At 35.8% G+C, this 16,489-nt stretch overlaps 1 protein-coding gene and 1 long non-coding RNA gene across 3 annotated transcripts in view; one reads left to right on the forward strand and one right to left on the reverse strand.

Moving 5' to 3' along the window:
* The window catches only part of xrn2 (5'-3' exoribonuclease 2), a 36,936-nt gene that overhangs the window by 7,787 nt on the left and 12,660 nt on the right, over positions 1-16,489 (reverse strand). For both annotated transcript variants that reach the window (XM_039674357.2, XM_039674356.2), the window contains 11 exons: positions 14,446-14,581; positions 10,270-10,377; positions 10,052-10,141; positions 7,416-7,488; positions 7,237-7,320; positions 6,531-6,628; positions 6,272-6,351; positions 4,903-4,959; positions 4,415-4,483; positions 4,136-4,264; positions 2,784-2,941 (listed from right to left, as the gene is read on the reverse strand). In XM_039674357.2, coding sequence (XP_039530291.2) covers positions 2,784-2,941; positions 4,136-4,264; positions 4,415-4,483; positions 4,903-4,959; positions 6,272-6,351; positions 6,531-6,628; positions 7,237-7,320; positions 7,416-7,488; positions 10,052-10,141; positions 10,270-10,377; positions 14,446-14,581 — 1,082 coding nt within the window. The remainder of the gene's footprint in view (positions 1-2,783; positions 2,942-4,135; positions 4,265-4,414; positions 4,484-4,902; positions 4,960-6,271; positions 6,352-6,530; positions 6,629-7,236; positions 7,321-7,415; positions 7,489-10,051; positions 10,142-10,269; positions 10,378-14,445; positions 14,582-16,489) is intronic.
* LOC148976880 (uncharacterized) overlaps positions 3,481-16,489 on the forward strand; it is a 115,781-nt gene continuing 102,772 nt past the window's right edge. Inside the window, exon 1 of the long non-coding RNA XR_016146090.1 lies at positions 3,481-3,531. This is a non-coding gene — a long non-coding RNA (uncharacterized LOC148976880). The remainder of the gene's footprint in view (positions 3,532-16,489) is intronic.

Consider the following 16,489-nt stretch of genomic DNA (forward strand, 5'->3'; position numbering starts at 1 on the left):
ATTTTTAACGGACAGCGATTTTATTCATGTGAATATTTTCTAGAAATAAAAAATCCAGATACAGCATATTCATTTTTAATTGATACTTGCACTTGCAACACAATAAGATGACATTTAATAATAATAAAAGTAATTTAAGCTCCTTAGTATGTAGCCGAATATGTGCTGGTTTGCATTGGCCGCCTCCAGTTTTCATTTTGTTTTGCCTCCAGCTAGCGCCGTGACGTAACTGTGACGTCGGCGCAAAAGGGGTCTATGGTTGTGCGTTTGAATTTATGTGCGCAGGTTTATAATTCCCTACAAAACCATACCAGAACACACTTGTCTTGTCTACAAATTTGATACAGAATTTTGTTTTATCACTTCGGGGTGGGTATGCGAAATGAAATTCACAACGCTTTATGTGTAGAGTGGGAAAGGGATCCTCATTAGGGAGAGGCTAGTTGGCACTTCAGCACTGCATTGTCATCGGGTCCAGGCTAAACTATGTTGGCATTAGTGGAATTGCACTAGCAAACTTATATGACCGTTATCAGTAAATGAAGAGATGTCTTATCGATCACAAGTTCAGTATGGTGTACCGCAAGGCTCAGTACTAGGACCGCTGCTGTTCACTCTGTACATGCTGCCATTAGGAGATATCATTAGGAAACATGGAATTAGCTTTGATACTCAGCTCTATATTTCTTCAAAATCTAACAAAACTTACCAATTCACAAAATTAACGGACTGCATAGCTGATATAAAAAAAATTGGATGACTAGAAATTTCCTACTACTAAATTCGGAAAAAACAGAGATTCTGATTATTGGACAGAAAAAAGCATCCACACGTAATAACCTAGAATACTGTGCAACACATGTCAATCTAGGTAGGTAGGTAGTTTTTATTTCGTACCCGCAGGTAAAATTATATTACAGATAAAAAAAGTATTCGGTCATCCACATAAAAACATACAATACAAATATTTCACGTACAAATGTACAAATAGACAACTAGACTTCATGACAAACTGCGCCATAACACATACGTATCCCCTATCCGTATTAACTGTCAAGTGCTAAAACTTCTCTTATTAATTAGCAATTCAATTGCAGCTGGAACAAAAGTATTCTTCTTATATCGTCTTGTTTTCCATCTCAAAGCCGCAAAACGGCGACCAGGCGGAAGTAACTTAAAATCTATCACCAATCTAGTGATCAAAGACTTCACTGAATCATTCATTCAAACGGCTAATTCATTAAAGAATGAGGCAGTTGTTTATGAACGGGTCATTGAATCTTTGACTCAACAGATTAGTTCAAAAACACCGAATCATTCAGGAATAAAACATGGCCGAGTGTTGCTGTGAGACGCGTTATGGTTCTGCGGTTATTTTTGGAAATATTTTCACTGCTGAAATGGAACAAATTCAATATTGCGTCTAAAAACGTAAGTGAACTCATACGTCAGTGCAATAAACAAGTAGTCATTTTCAATCATTGTGGTATTTAGGAAGTCAGCACTCTTGGTCATGTGATGTTGCCTAACTGTATCATTTGTTATGAATTAAAAAAATAAATAAAAATGTAAATAAAAATGTATCGCAGTATGTTAAATCAAGTTTCTTTGTTCTAATTCGTTTCGATTTCTCCTCTAGAGGCTGCGCGAGCCTAAAAAGCACAACCTTTTTACCGTCAGTACATCATACGCTATCGATCACCACTTACACTAAACGTAACAAAATCAGATTCATTCCTGTGTTTGTGATGTTTTAATTAGGCTACTAGTCCGATCTGGCAAGTAAAATTCTCGTTCACTCGCCCCTTCAGAAACAAAGCGTTAATGTCTAGGCTCTGACACAATTCTCAACATTTGTCTCAAACGGTCAAATCGTGGCCAAAATCGTACAGTGTGAACCCGGCTTTATTCATAGAAACATGAATGGCATTGAGGACGGTTACTCGGCTGCATGTTTAACTGGAGGGTTTTGCATCAGGGCCGGAGTGCACAGGCCACTGAAGAGCAGCGGTGATCAGCAAACCCCCCAAACCTCTATTTGCATCAAGTGGCAGCAGGGCGGCTTCCATTCGCCCACAGATGCCATTATTCATCAGCTTGCAAATTGGCACATCAAAGTGACGGCGGAGGAGAGCAGCGCAGGAGCTGCTCACGAACACAGATCACTGTACACATCAAGAGCGACTCCTGTCCCTTGGTGTCACCAAACTACTGTGTTAAACGCTGCTCAGACACAAAGGCCTGTTTCTGGACCACTGGAATAAAAGTGGACTGTAGGCTTGACATTAAGCCTTGTCCTTCAAACAAGTTAATCAGTCATTCACTTGTCCAAGTAAAAATATAATTTTTTTTGTGGTGTAAATATAATTTATACTGAAGAAATACTCTTGGATGTTCTATTAGCATGTGATATTTACCCTGGGGGCATTTTTTAAAACTATAATAAGGCAATTTCTCCACTATTCATATTAAATGTATGCTTCGTATGTATGCTTGACCAATAAATCAAATTTTTTAGTTTTAACCAGGCTACTTGTCCGGTCGGGCAAATAAAATCTCTTTCACTTGCCCCTTCAGAAAAACCACTTGTTCCGGACAACTGTTAATGTAGAGCCCTGATAAGGAATTGCGTTTCATATCAAGCTAAAGCTAATAAATGATCTTGATTGTGTGTGCAAAAAGTTCCCTGCCATGATGATCTAAAAATTATCAATATTAGAGGACAACCAGCAAATATTAGGTTCTCATTTTTCAATTATCTTAAGTTAGAAAGTATAACTCACACTGGTTTTGAGGGTAATTGTTTCGGGGTGGACGGTAGTTTCCTTGGTTATAGCTTCTGGGAGGTGGGGCACTGCTGTACTGACCGCCACTATGCTGACCCTCGTAAGACTGGCCACGGCCAAAATTACCCGGCCCCTGATTCATGCCCACATGGTGACTGAAAGAGACAGATGAGACAAAAAAAAAAAAAATTACATACATTGGAAGTTTTTAAATGATGATCAGGGTTTAGTCCCTGGAGTTTACACAGCAAGGATTTCAAAATTGAATATAATCATTTTATAATCCAAATTTATTTGAAAGCATTAATGCATTTCTTTTTACATCTCTTTTTATATATCCAACCCCCCCCCATGCCATCCAAGATGCCCATGTCTTTCTTTTTTCGAGTCATTTGGTCGATTTAACGAATGAAAATGACTCGAAAAAAGATTCGTTCATTTTGATGAGAAACGAACAGGAGAGTCATGAACGCGCATCACAGAACAGAGCAAGGCGAGCATTTGATCTTATAAAACTTAAACTTTTTTTATTTATTTTTTAAATGACAAAATGCTTGTTTTGCTAGAATAAGACCCTTATTCATCGTCTGGTGTCGTTTAAAGACCTTTGAAGCTGCACTGAAACTCTCATTTGGACCCCATTGAAGTCCATTATATGGAGAAAATCCTGTAATGTTTTCATCAAAAACCTTACTTTCTTTTCGACTGAAGAAAGAAAGACATGGACATCTTGGATGACATGGGGGTGAGTAAATTATCAGCAAAAGTTTTTTTTTAAAAGTGAACTACTCCTTTAAATAATTTTCTATACAATTTTATTTATACATGTTTTATATAAAGATAAAAAACTAAAATTCGAAATGTTACCTTGGCTAATGAGTAATAAAACAAAAATAATAATAAAACTAATATAAATGACAAAAGCAGAAACTAAATCACCAAAAATTATATAGTATATAAATGCATAATACTGCTTTGGTGGGAAAAGATTGATAACTTGTGATCTGACATATTTAAATATCCATTAAATGCCAAATATTCTGACAGAGAAACAAAAAGTGTCTCAGAACTATTTGAAGTCCAAGAACACCTGTCTGCGCCATCCAATCAAACAGCTTTCATTAAGAAATTAAGTCTTTGGTGGGCTTTCATCTGCATAGATCTCCCCTAAACACCATGCATAATTCATCTCTCCTCATTGAAGCCTGAATTCACCAGATGTTTAATTAGACCGTTTTACTATTGCACTAATTTGGTTTCTTTTAAACAATACCACTTAAAAAAAACACACACATTAAATGCAAGAATTCAACCAAATAAACTGATGGATTCTATGGGATTTTCTTTACTTGAGCTTTCTGAAACCGGATTGGTCCAGATGGGCTTGCTGGCGGTTTGGGTTGAATCCCAGTTGAGGTCTCCATCGGCCACGGTTACTCTGTTCAAAGTCACCAGGTTTCAGAACCTTGCTAGGGATCCTGGAGAGAGAAATTGTAATGCATAAATATAAAATAATCAAACATCATTGCATCACTAAAAAGCTCATTCAATATATTCAAACTCACTTTTATGCGAATATTCAATAGGTCTTGAGATTTATGCATTTCATTGAATAGTGCAGCACTTACTTTGCCCCTGGTAGGATAACAGCCTTGAACACAAAGCCATCTTCATACTGCGGATCCTTGAATTTGATTCTGCCAACCAGAAACAATCATTTAAGCACAAACTTTAAGTGGAAACATCTCATTGCAGAGCCATTCAGATAAACTGCATCAGTCCAGGCTTTTGTTGAACGGCTCTGGGTTTCATGCAGCGCCTGACCTCTAGAGGAACCAGTAAATATCAGCAGGGTAAGGTTTCAATGCCTTACACTACAAAAGTACAACCATGCTTCTTTGAGATGGTCATGTGTGTCTCTGAAAGGGCACAAATACGAGTCCTTGAGGAGCCGATAGGGCTTAAAAGAACTACACTGATACACAAACCAAACGAAAATAGCAACTGAAAGGGAAGGGTTGAAAGATGCAAACATCTAGCAATAAATCAATATTGATCAGACGCTATGTGATGCACATTGGTGGATAATTGGTTGATGTATAAAACAAACCGTTACCCAATAGCACAGCTGCTGCGGATGTCTCTCAGTGTTGGGATGGGTGACTCCACTGGTCTGAGTGGAACAAAAAGGATGTTGTTTCACAGGATTTGTAAAGCTTTAGTCTCAAGTGCCTCAACACACATTGTCCAGGTAATGACAAAAATAGGGGTGGAAATATTTCGGTCCCTCACGATTCCATTCAAATTGATTCTAGAGGTCATATTCAATTCATTTCGATTCGATGCATGCATGGATTTGATTGTAGTTTACCGTTTTGTGTTGCTTTTCTCATTTGACTGCGTTAGACAGTTTAGTAAAAAAAACAAAAACGAACTGTAAACCTTTTTTTAAGCTGAATGCAATCATTACACATACACACACAACTGCAGTCCTCTGTAATAAAGCAAGGCGGCCCTGAGACATACAAAATATCTACTTACTTGAGAGAAAATAGAAACTTTTGCAAATATAAAACGAGTTAATAAAATGAAAAAACAAACAACAGGACAAAATCTATAGAAAAAAAACAACGTTTTTCAGGTATAGCAACCTAGTTTTATTTAAAATGTCTTAAATACTACAGAAATCAAACAATCAAATGTAAAACCCCCCCTTTTTTAGTCTTTTCTGTATAGATGAATAATTAATGAAACAGATGGCAACAGGATCTGCAGGGTTTTAACCTTCAAATGGTCTTAACTTCTGGGCTTCGGGGTCTACACGACCCCAACAATTGATTGAGTAATAGTACAAAAAATATACATATTTTATCATACAAATAATATTGTTTACTTCTCATCTATTCATTAATGCTGTGTTTTGGGAGATGTAAAGTACTTTTGTATCTATATACCACACAATTCCTCAACTACACCATTAGCTTTAGCATTAGCATATGCAATGTTATTTTTTTATGATACACTGCATTTATGCTCTAGTACTAGGCCTTCATTTCTATGAAAAACTTTCCAGATTTATGCCAGATTATTATTTTTTTGACACATGAAGAAAATATATTTAGTTTTTTTCACATTTCCCATCCATTTCAATGTGTGGTTATATTAACCGTGAAGACCAGAAGTGTAAACATTTTTTTTTTTACATACCTTCAGAACAACCGAATCAAGCCCATTTTTGTGTGTGTGTATAGATAATAAAAAAAGGTTCCCTTCATCTCAGTGGAATAAGATTTTGACTTTATCATACATTAAGTAAAATTTGATTGGGGTCGTATATCAGGACCCAATTGAGGGCTACTATAGACGCACATCTGATTTGCTCCCTAATGTTAACAGTATATCTGATTCATATGTGAATTGACCCCCCACGCCTAGGCAAAACACACAATCATCAAGAAACAAAGGTAAATGTGTTGTCTCCTTACTTATCTGGTAGAATAGGGTCTTCATCTAGATCTAATATACCTTGGATTCCATGGCAAAGTTCTGCAGGGATCTCAGTGGCCTTGAAGAGAGAGGATTGGACATTTACAGGCCGAGAGAATTTAAATGAGAACATTGCAGAAACAGAATTTCACATTTGATCTCAATCTGGTTTAATTGTTTGCAGCCTAAAATCATGATTAATTGATCAAAAACCTTTCACTTTTCAGCTGGACAATTAGTTTGGGTTAACATGAGTACCTCATGAGATTCTGCACGGTAGAGTTCCTGGATGAAATCACACAGGGGGTGGGACTTCCCAACAAATACGACATCACTTCCCAGACTGTTCCTTCTCACTGAAAACAACCATCAGACGGTACAGTAAGATTACAACACCAAAGATAAATCACTTTAACTCTTTCCCCACCAGGGTTTTTGATCATTTTCTAACACACAAATTTTTGACCGACAGAGTTCAGCTTTCAAACAACAAAACCATTTTATTGTAGGTTCATGCATTCTTTTTTTAATCAACACTTGAAAGTGGGTAAGTTTCATAAACAAAAAGCAACATTTTAAGACTACATCTGGATTGGATTACGGTAATACCAATGATGTTTAGTAGATCGAGTTCACACACTCAAAGCTTCACATTCCTATACCTCGTCCTGTGTCGAAATTTCAGGCAGTTTTGATTTATATGCCACGTTTTTTTTTAGATATGCATCTGTATGTTTCAAATTCTTCTCCACCTGAGATTCGGTACTCTTTAAGTAGACGCATAATAGCGCCCTCTACCATATTACAGTGAAAACACAGAAAACCGTACATTTCGGTTAAAAGCGGAGAAGCTTTGCCTCAAATGGAGGAAAATTCTCTCAATGGTAGGGAAAGAGTTAAAGACAGAACTCTCCTAAACGTTCAGTAATATACTGTTTATTAGCTATGAAGGTATATGCCTCACCCTCCTCTGAGGTCAATTCAGGGTAGACCTGTGCCAACGCTGCGCGTAACCTCCGCTCGTCCACAAACGGCAACAAAGCAACACCTATCACGAGGAGAAGACCACAATCACAATGACGGAAAACAAAACGGCACTCATGGTTTCTGTTCAGACGGTGACGCTCAAGGCTAAGCACTGACCCTGCCAGGCATATTTCTTCCCATTCAAATCAATGGCAAAGTCATCAGGGTAGAAATCAATGATTGAGGATTCCTGTTAAAGAAAGATAAAGACAGTTACAAAGAGAAAGAAATTGTTTTTCACGCTCTCAAATGTCTCTGGTGTTAATGTGCACGACTATGGAGGGATAGGCTTTTTTCTTTATTTTTTAAGTGTGCGTGTTTATTTAATTATTTTTAAAAGACATTTAAATCTCGTAAAATTATTGAATAAAAAAAAAATTAAGGCGACTTTCAAATCGTATTTTAAGTAGAATTTCCAATTGCTTGTCTCGTACATTTAACGATAGATATAGCTGAATTTAAATAAATAAATGAATATGTTGAATAAATCTGGTGATCCATGCCTCTTTCTATTCAAATTAAATCAATCAAAAAGTCTCACTTGATAGTCAGGTTACTTGCCATTCTTAGAAAAAAATAAATAAAATAAAACTCACTCAAATTGATATTAAATTTCTAGGGCTGGTCCGAATACCATTTTTAAAGTTTCAGTACGCTGTAAAAAAATCTTTTCATTATTAGTAATCACAACATTTTTTCTTTTGTCAAATCAATTGAAATAACTTATTTAGTTCAGAGAACATATAATTTTGAGCTTCTAATGATTAAATCAATCTCCTTCATTGTATTAACCTGTTAACTGTCACCCCCCCTTTTTTGAATAGACATGAAAATGCACATTTCGAACTTAAATGGTTGTAATTCAAGAATGCTTTGGAATATAGACATATGATTGGTCTTGTTTTAAAGAAGACATTTGGCAGATTTTTGTAGAAGTGAAATAAATTAAGAAAGTGAAACAGAAAAAAAGTTATAGAGGTTTGAGTTTATGGAAATGTACAATGCAAAAATATTAATTATTCATATTTTACATAAAATATATATTTTCGAAACCTGGGCTACTCTAAAATGACAGAAAAATCAAAGCCAAAAATCTGAACAAGTTGTGTTTCAAATTTTAGGTTGATATCTCAAAAAATGAGCTTTCAGTAAGATTTTGTTTGAGCGCAGTACCAAACTTTTTCACTAGGGCACAATCAGACTCCATTACTGCCCATATAAGGGCGCCTGCATTTCCATTCGTGTTTTGAGTGATATGAACCATTATTTTCACAATTTTCATACAATTTCTGAAGTAGAGATCCTATTCAGAAGTAGCATGGGAAGTTTGGCAGATTTTGATATGAATTGAACCTCTAAGAAACACATACAAAGAACACGCATGTAAGTCATAGATAGCTGCCACGTCACAAATGGTGAATTTATTATTTTATTCTTGATATTTCAAACTTTTCAGACCTTTTTTTTCCCAAAATAATTGAATGGATTCTATCTTTTGAACTTTTGGCATGAAAACAAACTGAGGTATCTACCATTTTTTCATGATTTTTCATGTTTAATGTTATTTTAAAATAAAGGTCTGAACACGCCTTATGAGTATGAAAATATTCTTGTTTTATATTGATAAATTATGGCTCCTCTGTAATATATTTTGAAAATCAGTCACCAAATATGGAAACTAGAGATTGTAAGCTTTCAAATGATATATAGTTTGTCAATATTATTTAAGGTATTTACTAAGATATTATTGTTTTAAAAATATAGTGGCAAACGTCCCACCTGTGGGACGGTGACAGTTAAGTGGTAACTCACTTTTCCGATTTCAATGAACTTAAATTAAGTAACCTGGTTGCTTTTAAACCTGGTTGCTTTAAAATTAAGTTAAATCAACAATATTTTTTTACAGTGTAGTAAACACCACTGAATATTCGAAGCTTCTGAATCTCTACACATCAGTCTGTCCGTTTGCATTTTGATTATTTCGAGAACCATTCATCCAACGACTTCACAAGGAAGTGAAGTGTCGTATTTGGTGCAATATAGATAGACAGGCGAGACACGTTCAGAATGAATAAACTTTTAATAAACTACAGAAGCGGCGCGCCTCACGTGAGCAGAGCTTATGCACCAAGAACGGACACTGCAAAACACACACAGGTCTGTTAACTTAAGCAATATTTTTAATAAGTTAGTCTAATATTTTTTTCACAAACAAATTACTGATAAAATAGGCTAGATTTAAATAAAGAAGCGGCGCGCCTCACGCGAACAGGGATTATACGCTCCGAGAATGGACACTGCACTTTTAATGGTCACTGCATTTTTAATAAGGTATAGTCTTCTCACTGACAAAGTAGGGTAGATTTAAATAAATAAAAACGAAATGTAAATAAACAAAAACAAAATTTAAATAAAAGCAAAATTTAAATAAAAAACAAAAAAATGATTATACGTTGTGTGTTTGTTATTGTATGGTCTTGGAGTTCTGTTGTGTTGTTCTGCAGAACAGGAACCTGCTGAAAATCAGTTTTAAACTGACTCAGGCCCGCTTGCTCTTAATCTTTTCCTGTTCAAATAAATAAATAAAATTTTCAAATCGAATACCAACCCACCCAACGAATATTCGAATATTCGGGTCCAGCCCAATAAATTTCACAAATAATAAGTAAATCCTCCTAATTTTTTCAGTGTAAATTATGGAAGTCTAATCCACTGTGAATGCAGTTTCATGTGTAAGTCAGAGGTCCACTCACTGGGTCACTCATCAGAGCTCTCCATGTCGTCGGCAGAAAGTTTCCACTGGCGGCAGGAAATACACCCATGAGCTGCTCCAAAGGTTTGAACTGCAGATGAAGAATTATGATGACATTGTGTAAATCACGAGTCAACATCAGGAAAACAAGGACAAATCAAAAATCACAAAACAAATCACGCAGAACAGTTTGTGTGACCATGCAATGCGTCAAATTACCGGTTTGGTCCCTTTCTCGAAATCGGTGAACATGCCCTTGATGTCTTTGAAGTCGGAGGCAAACGGAGCATAATGAAAGGGAAAATACCACTTCCAGGATGCGCAACCCTGTGACAAATAAATAAAACCCAGACACTCAGAGACGGTCCGTCGTACCACACAAAGACAAGTTAAATACATCTTCAGTTGCTTCAATCAGAAATGCTCGATTTTGAAAGACCTTCAACCCAAGTCATTTTTAAGACCTCTTCCATTAGCCCTTTCAATGGGAGACCTTGATACACCATCAATTTTACAGCTCAATTAACACTCCAGAGGGCATTTATACCAGACAGTTTAAGAGAGAACCCAAAGGACTTCAACAAAAGACACACAAACACACTCATGAAACACCAAAATTTGTGGATTTAGTCCATGTCTATTACCTTTCAGGTCATTAACATGCTAGCGCACTCACGCATTTGTTTTTAAAGTAGATACGCTTTTAAAATGTACACCCCCCAAAAATGATCCAAAACCAACCAGAAAAATACATTTAATAAAGAGGGGCATTTTTTTCTACTGAGGTTTACAATCAATTCATTTCTGAAAATCGTACATTACAATACATGTTTTCTAACCTAACGTTTCAATGATTCATCGGAGTCAAGTCCATGACGGTGGCATCGTTACATTCGGTAAACAGCACGTTGTTTATTATTAAGTTTCAAAAACAGCTTTGTAGAAAATATTAACGTATAGCTTAATATCTTCGTGTCTGTCACATTTAAGCAGATTTTCTATATAGTATGTACTTTATGTATGCAGATAATTTGGATGTACTACATATACATTGCTCATTGTGATAATATAGCTTACTACACATCAATACACAAAATATACTCAATCACAATTGTGACTTTAAAGCTAAAAAAAGAAAGAAAGAATATTTTTTAAAGAAATTAACACTTTTCAGGGCATGACACTTTGTTCCCAAGGATCACATGAGCTCCTAAGTTGAAGATATGACACTAAATAAAGCTTAGGGGCACAATTCAAATAACGTGTTTTCCCTTAAATAATACAAAATGAATTATTTTATTACATTAGACAAAAAAGTACACTGGGTTTTTTTTTTATATATTTATGCTTCAAAATGTATTTAATTATCTAATAATTAATAGGTCGTCTTTGAACTCTAAACACTGGATAATAGTTTGTTACCTTATATCAATACATAAAAAAAGAAAAAAAAATAAGCTCTCCACTAACGTCTTGCTTTAAAATATTCTAAATTTACTGTATTATCCCAATATATATATATATATATATATATATATATATATATATATATATATATATATATATATTTATACACACACACCCAATAAATAAAGACCCAAACGTCATAAAACAGTCACTAACAATTTTTTTTTTCATTTAAATTTTTGGGATAAATTGGATTTATATGATTGTGAGAGAGAGATATTTGGAAATCTCTTTGGTGAAGTCAGTGGCAGCTTTCTGCTTTATAGAGTCAACCGCTCAATTAATTTCCTGCATTAGAATTGACATTGTCAAGTGGCAAAAAGGTGCAAGAAATCCATGCAATAGAAATTATACTTGACACCTCAAATGAAAAAAATAGACACCCTAATATGGGTAAATAAAAGCCATGTGGAGATCTGCCCCTGAACAGCTTGCATTTGGCAGCATCTGTGTCTGTGTGAGTGCAAATCAGTGAATGTGTGGCAGAAAGAACGCATCTCACACAGTGACGAGACTCCATAACGAATCTGTTCAGCGGTTCCCGTGGGACGGCTCTCATCCGCGAGCACATGGAGCGAGTGCAGGCCACGCATATATATATATATAGAGCTTCAATTACTGCGGACAAATCCCTGCACACAGGACTCTAATCAAGCAGAGATCTACTGAAGAGAACGGAGCTCTAATGACTGAATTTAAAGCTAAAGATCAAGACCCTGCATTAAAACTCAACTAGATAACACTAACTGGCTCAAAGAGCAGCGCAAACAGCTCAAAGCTGTTTGATCCTACATCTGATGAACAAACAGATAAAGCAGAGGATATTCTGTAACATTTCCTGGATCGTTTTTAAAGCAGAATGTGGAAACTCACAAGAGAATAAAAGGTAGGAAATAAGGGTAATTAGTCATGCACCGATTATCATTTTTTAATGGGGATTCAGATTTTTTTACAAGCAAACTGGCCAATTCTGATTGCATTTTTTTCTTTAAACCAGTATTTGTGGTTTATTTGCTCAAGAACATGCCAAACTGACCTTAAACTAAAAATAATTTGTAGACATTTGAAACTAGAGGCAACCATTGAATTTGTAATCATGATCCAAACAAAAATGCTACACACATGTGGTATGAGCAGTTGTTTTTGATTTCAATATGATTGTGTTTGCTTTAATCTTGAAATTATACAATGGTCTGACTTTAGAGTTGGTAAATTATGCTACATCAGACAAAGCAAATTAGCTCTGACGGTAGGTGGCGCTAATGGACCCGCAGGAGTTTCTTTAGGCACTGCTGTAAGAAAAAGCAGCTGCGCTTTTAAACACTAATTTATACAGATGTAAGAGGAAAAGAAAACGCCATTGAAAGTTTTACCCCCCTTCAATAGTTATATTTCTCTTTTAATATTTCGTGAACAGTGAGCCTGCTGCCTGGTACGTCTCTTTTCTCTGCATCTGTCTTCGGCGTGTCTCATGTCTGGCCTGTGTTAACGTCTAGGTGACAAGCTTCTTAATATTTTCACACAAATTACATTTTGGAAAATGATAGCAAGGCAGATTGTGAGCAAGTCTGGAATAGAGTGCCGAAGTGATGACGTCACTTTGTACGACAACCCGGAAGCTAGCGGCGCATGGGTTCCATCGGTCGAAAAGCAATGCATTTTCCCCATAGACTTTTGGAAAAAATCGCAAAAAATAAGATCTGTGTTAAACAAAGAGTTGTGACCCTTACACGTTTTGTCTAGCAAGATAATCTTTACAAGTTAATCCAAAATGTATACATTTTGAAGCCTATATAAAGATTAAAAAAAAACACAATCTGGTTATAACTGTGTGTTCTATGTCATAGATCAAAATGTGAAAATATTTAGAGGCTTTGTTCACCACAGACCTTATTTCAGGCGATTTAGCAAAAACCCATTCAAAAATCCCATAGGCTTTAGAGCGAGGGAACCGTAATGCTAAAATGCTAACTCACTTCCGCGTTTTGGCCTACAGAGTGACGTCGTAACTTCGGCACTCTATAGAGATCGGTAAAAAAAAAAAAAAAATATATATATATATATATATATATATATATATATATATATATATATATATATATATATATATGCCAAAAAAAGTCCAGTTGCTATTTATGTCCCGGCAAATTATATTCACAAAGGCTTCAGGAGCTGAAGCTGAGCTGTGGACCAACCGATAGGTAGCTTGTTAGTTCACCCAAAAATTAAAATTCTGTCATTACTCACTCTCTCGTGTCGTTACAAAGCTTGAAGCTTTAAAAAGTTCATGATTCATATGGATTAGTTTTACGATCTCCGAGTCATTTAGTCCTAATTTTCCGAATCGCCTTGCTCTGTTTTGTGACGCACGTTTGTGGCTCTCCTGTTCAAACTCGTTCATCAAAATGAACAAATCTTTTTCCGAGTCAATTTGTTTGTTTCGTTCGTTGAATGAACCAAATGACTCTGAAAAAGATTCATTCATTTTGATGAACGAGTTTGAACAGGAGAGTCACGAACGTGCGTCACAGAACAGAGCAAAGCAAGCATTTGAGCTCAAACTTAAACTTTGTTATTTATTTATTAAATGAGCGATCATTTCGTTTGATAAGACCCTTATTCATTGTCTGAAATCGCTTAAAGCCCTTTGAACAGTTCGCGGTTTGTACTGAAACTGTCTTTTGGACCTTGAACCGTTTGGTTCCCATTGAAGTCCATTATATGGAGAAAAATGCTGGAATTTTTATCAAAAACCTTCATTTCTTTGACAAAGAAATTTGGATGATACGGGGGTGAGTAAATTATCAGCAAAAGTTTTTTTTAAAAGTGAACTACTCCTTTAATACGATTAAATATTTTTAATCGTTTAACAGCACTAGTTTAAAGACTATAAACCTTCAGCTTTAGGTGTGTGTGACAGTGATTTACCTGATAGTAGTACCTGAGCACCCAGCACAGGCCCTCCACGTACGACTTCACCACTTTCTTACGAAACTCATCGTCCGTCGCATCCACATCAAATTTGGTTTTGTAGTAACGCTGTTTCCAGCCGTCCTCCCATAACCTGTGAAACATTTACAACACCGTCACAGACACACACGCCTCTCACAGTCTTCTCCAAAGAAAGGCCTGAATTCATTAAACCCAAACAAGCCTCTCCTGTGCCAAATTGAGCAGGTTCACTTTTATGCATATGCACGCCTATGAGAATTTCCCACTTTGACGGGCTCCATTAAGGGGCGATGGGAAACTTGTTTTCCACCTTAGCGCTGGTCAGGATATTTTGACATGCTCTGGGAATGCAGCTCACATAATCAAGGACGAGCTGCATCTGTCTAGTGTAATCTCTACAGCGTCCCACCGGGGACGTGGAAAACCTCCATGAATACCAATTGAACCCAATCGATTTAGACCGCGTTGGAAAGCTCATCACTGAAACATTTGCTGTATTAATCACTGGCTGTACGGACACGCATCAGAGAGGCTCCTGCACGACTCGCACTGAGATTTGTGTGAAGTTTGTGGCACCTTTATTTCTGTAGAACATTATAAAATAGATCATTTCAAAGCAGCTTCACAATAATAAACCGGAAGGTAATCAATGCAAACTTCAAATACATATTCTGCAGCTCTAAGACAAGAGTGTCAGTAATGACTAGTCAATAAAAAGGAAGGCTGGTATAATTAAGTTTGTTCAACACTCACCAGACCAGAACTGGAAAGGTTTAGAAGGACTTTACATATGACACGCACTTGTATTCAGAAAAATATAAAAACAAAAGAGCAATAAAACCCAGTCTCGGGATGCTAGAAAAATTGACTATTTCCCTAATGAATAATAAAATATTATTCTCACCAAGGCTGCATTTATTTGATCAAAACTACAGTAACAGTAATATTGTGAAATATTACAATTTAAAATAACAGCTTTTTATTGTGATTGCATGAACGCTTGCACGACAGCAAAAATTGCACTGGCTTAACACTATTTTGGCATTAAATGCTGCTGCATGATATCTTTCTCTCTTCTTACCACTGTAATAAATCTCCCAATATTTTTCCCCTTTTTTTGTAAAGTCATAGAAACGCTATTGTGTTTTTTTTTTCTTTTCCTATTGGAGCAAATATTATATTTTATGTTTCTTTTCACCACTATAGAAATTATTTCTTTTGTGGTCTTTTCACCACTATAGACGTTTGCTTCTGAGGACCCCAGAAATGTGAACATTTTTATTTTGGTAAAACATTACCAAAATAAAAAAAAAGATTAGACAGCTACTCAACATTGTGGCCCATCCCTAAATACAACTTGTAATAACTGCGTTAAAGGAGTAGTTCACTTTAAAAAAAAAACTTTTGCTGATAATTTACTCACCCCCATGTCATCGAAGATGTCATTCTTTCTTCAGTCGAAAAGAAATTTAGGTTTTTGATGAAAACTTTCCAGGATTTTTCTCCATATAATGGACTTCAATGGGAACCAAACGGTTCAAGCGACCAAGCGACCATTTGAGCTTATAAAACTTAAATTTTTTTTTTTTTTTTTAAATGAGCAATCGTTTCGCTTGATAATACCCTTATTCATCGTCTGGAATCGTTTAAAGCCCTTTGAACAGTTTGCACTGAAACTGTTTTTTGGACCTTGAACCGTTTGGTTCCCATTGAAGTCCATTATATGGAAAAAATCCTGGAATGTTTTCATCAAAAACCTTAATTTCTTTTCGACTGAAGAAAGAAAGACGTGGACATCTTGGATGACATGGGGGTGAGTAAATTATCAGCAAAAGTTATTTTTTAAAGTTAACTACTCCTTTAATAACTGACTGCCTAAAATGTATAAATATTGTTAGCCACCTAGATGACTATCATCTTAGAACTGTACATTTCAGGAGACAATTTAGAGTAATTTGTTATCAGAGGTGACTATTGAAACGGTAGTGCTACACAATAAATGTGAACTGAATTCCTAGAG

Source organism: Pimephales promelas, chromosome 13 (genome assembly GCF_988280905.1).
Source record: "Pimephales promelas chromosome 13, fPimPro1.hap1.1, whole genome shotgun sequence".
In the NCBI taxonomy this organism is placed as follows: Eukaryota; Metazoa; Chordata; class Actinopteri; order Cypriniformes; family Leuciscidae; genus Pimephales; species Pimephales promelas.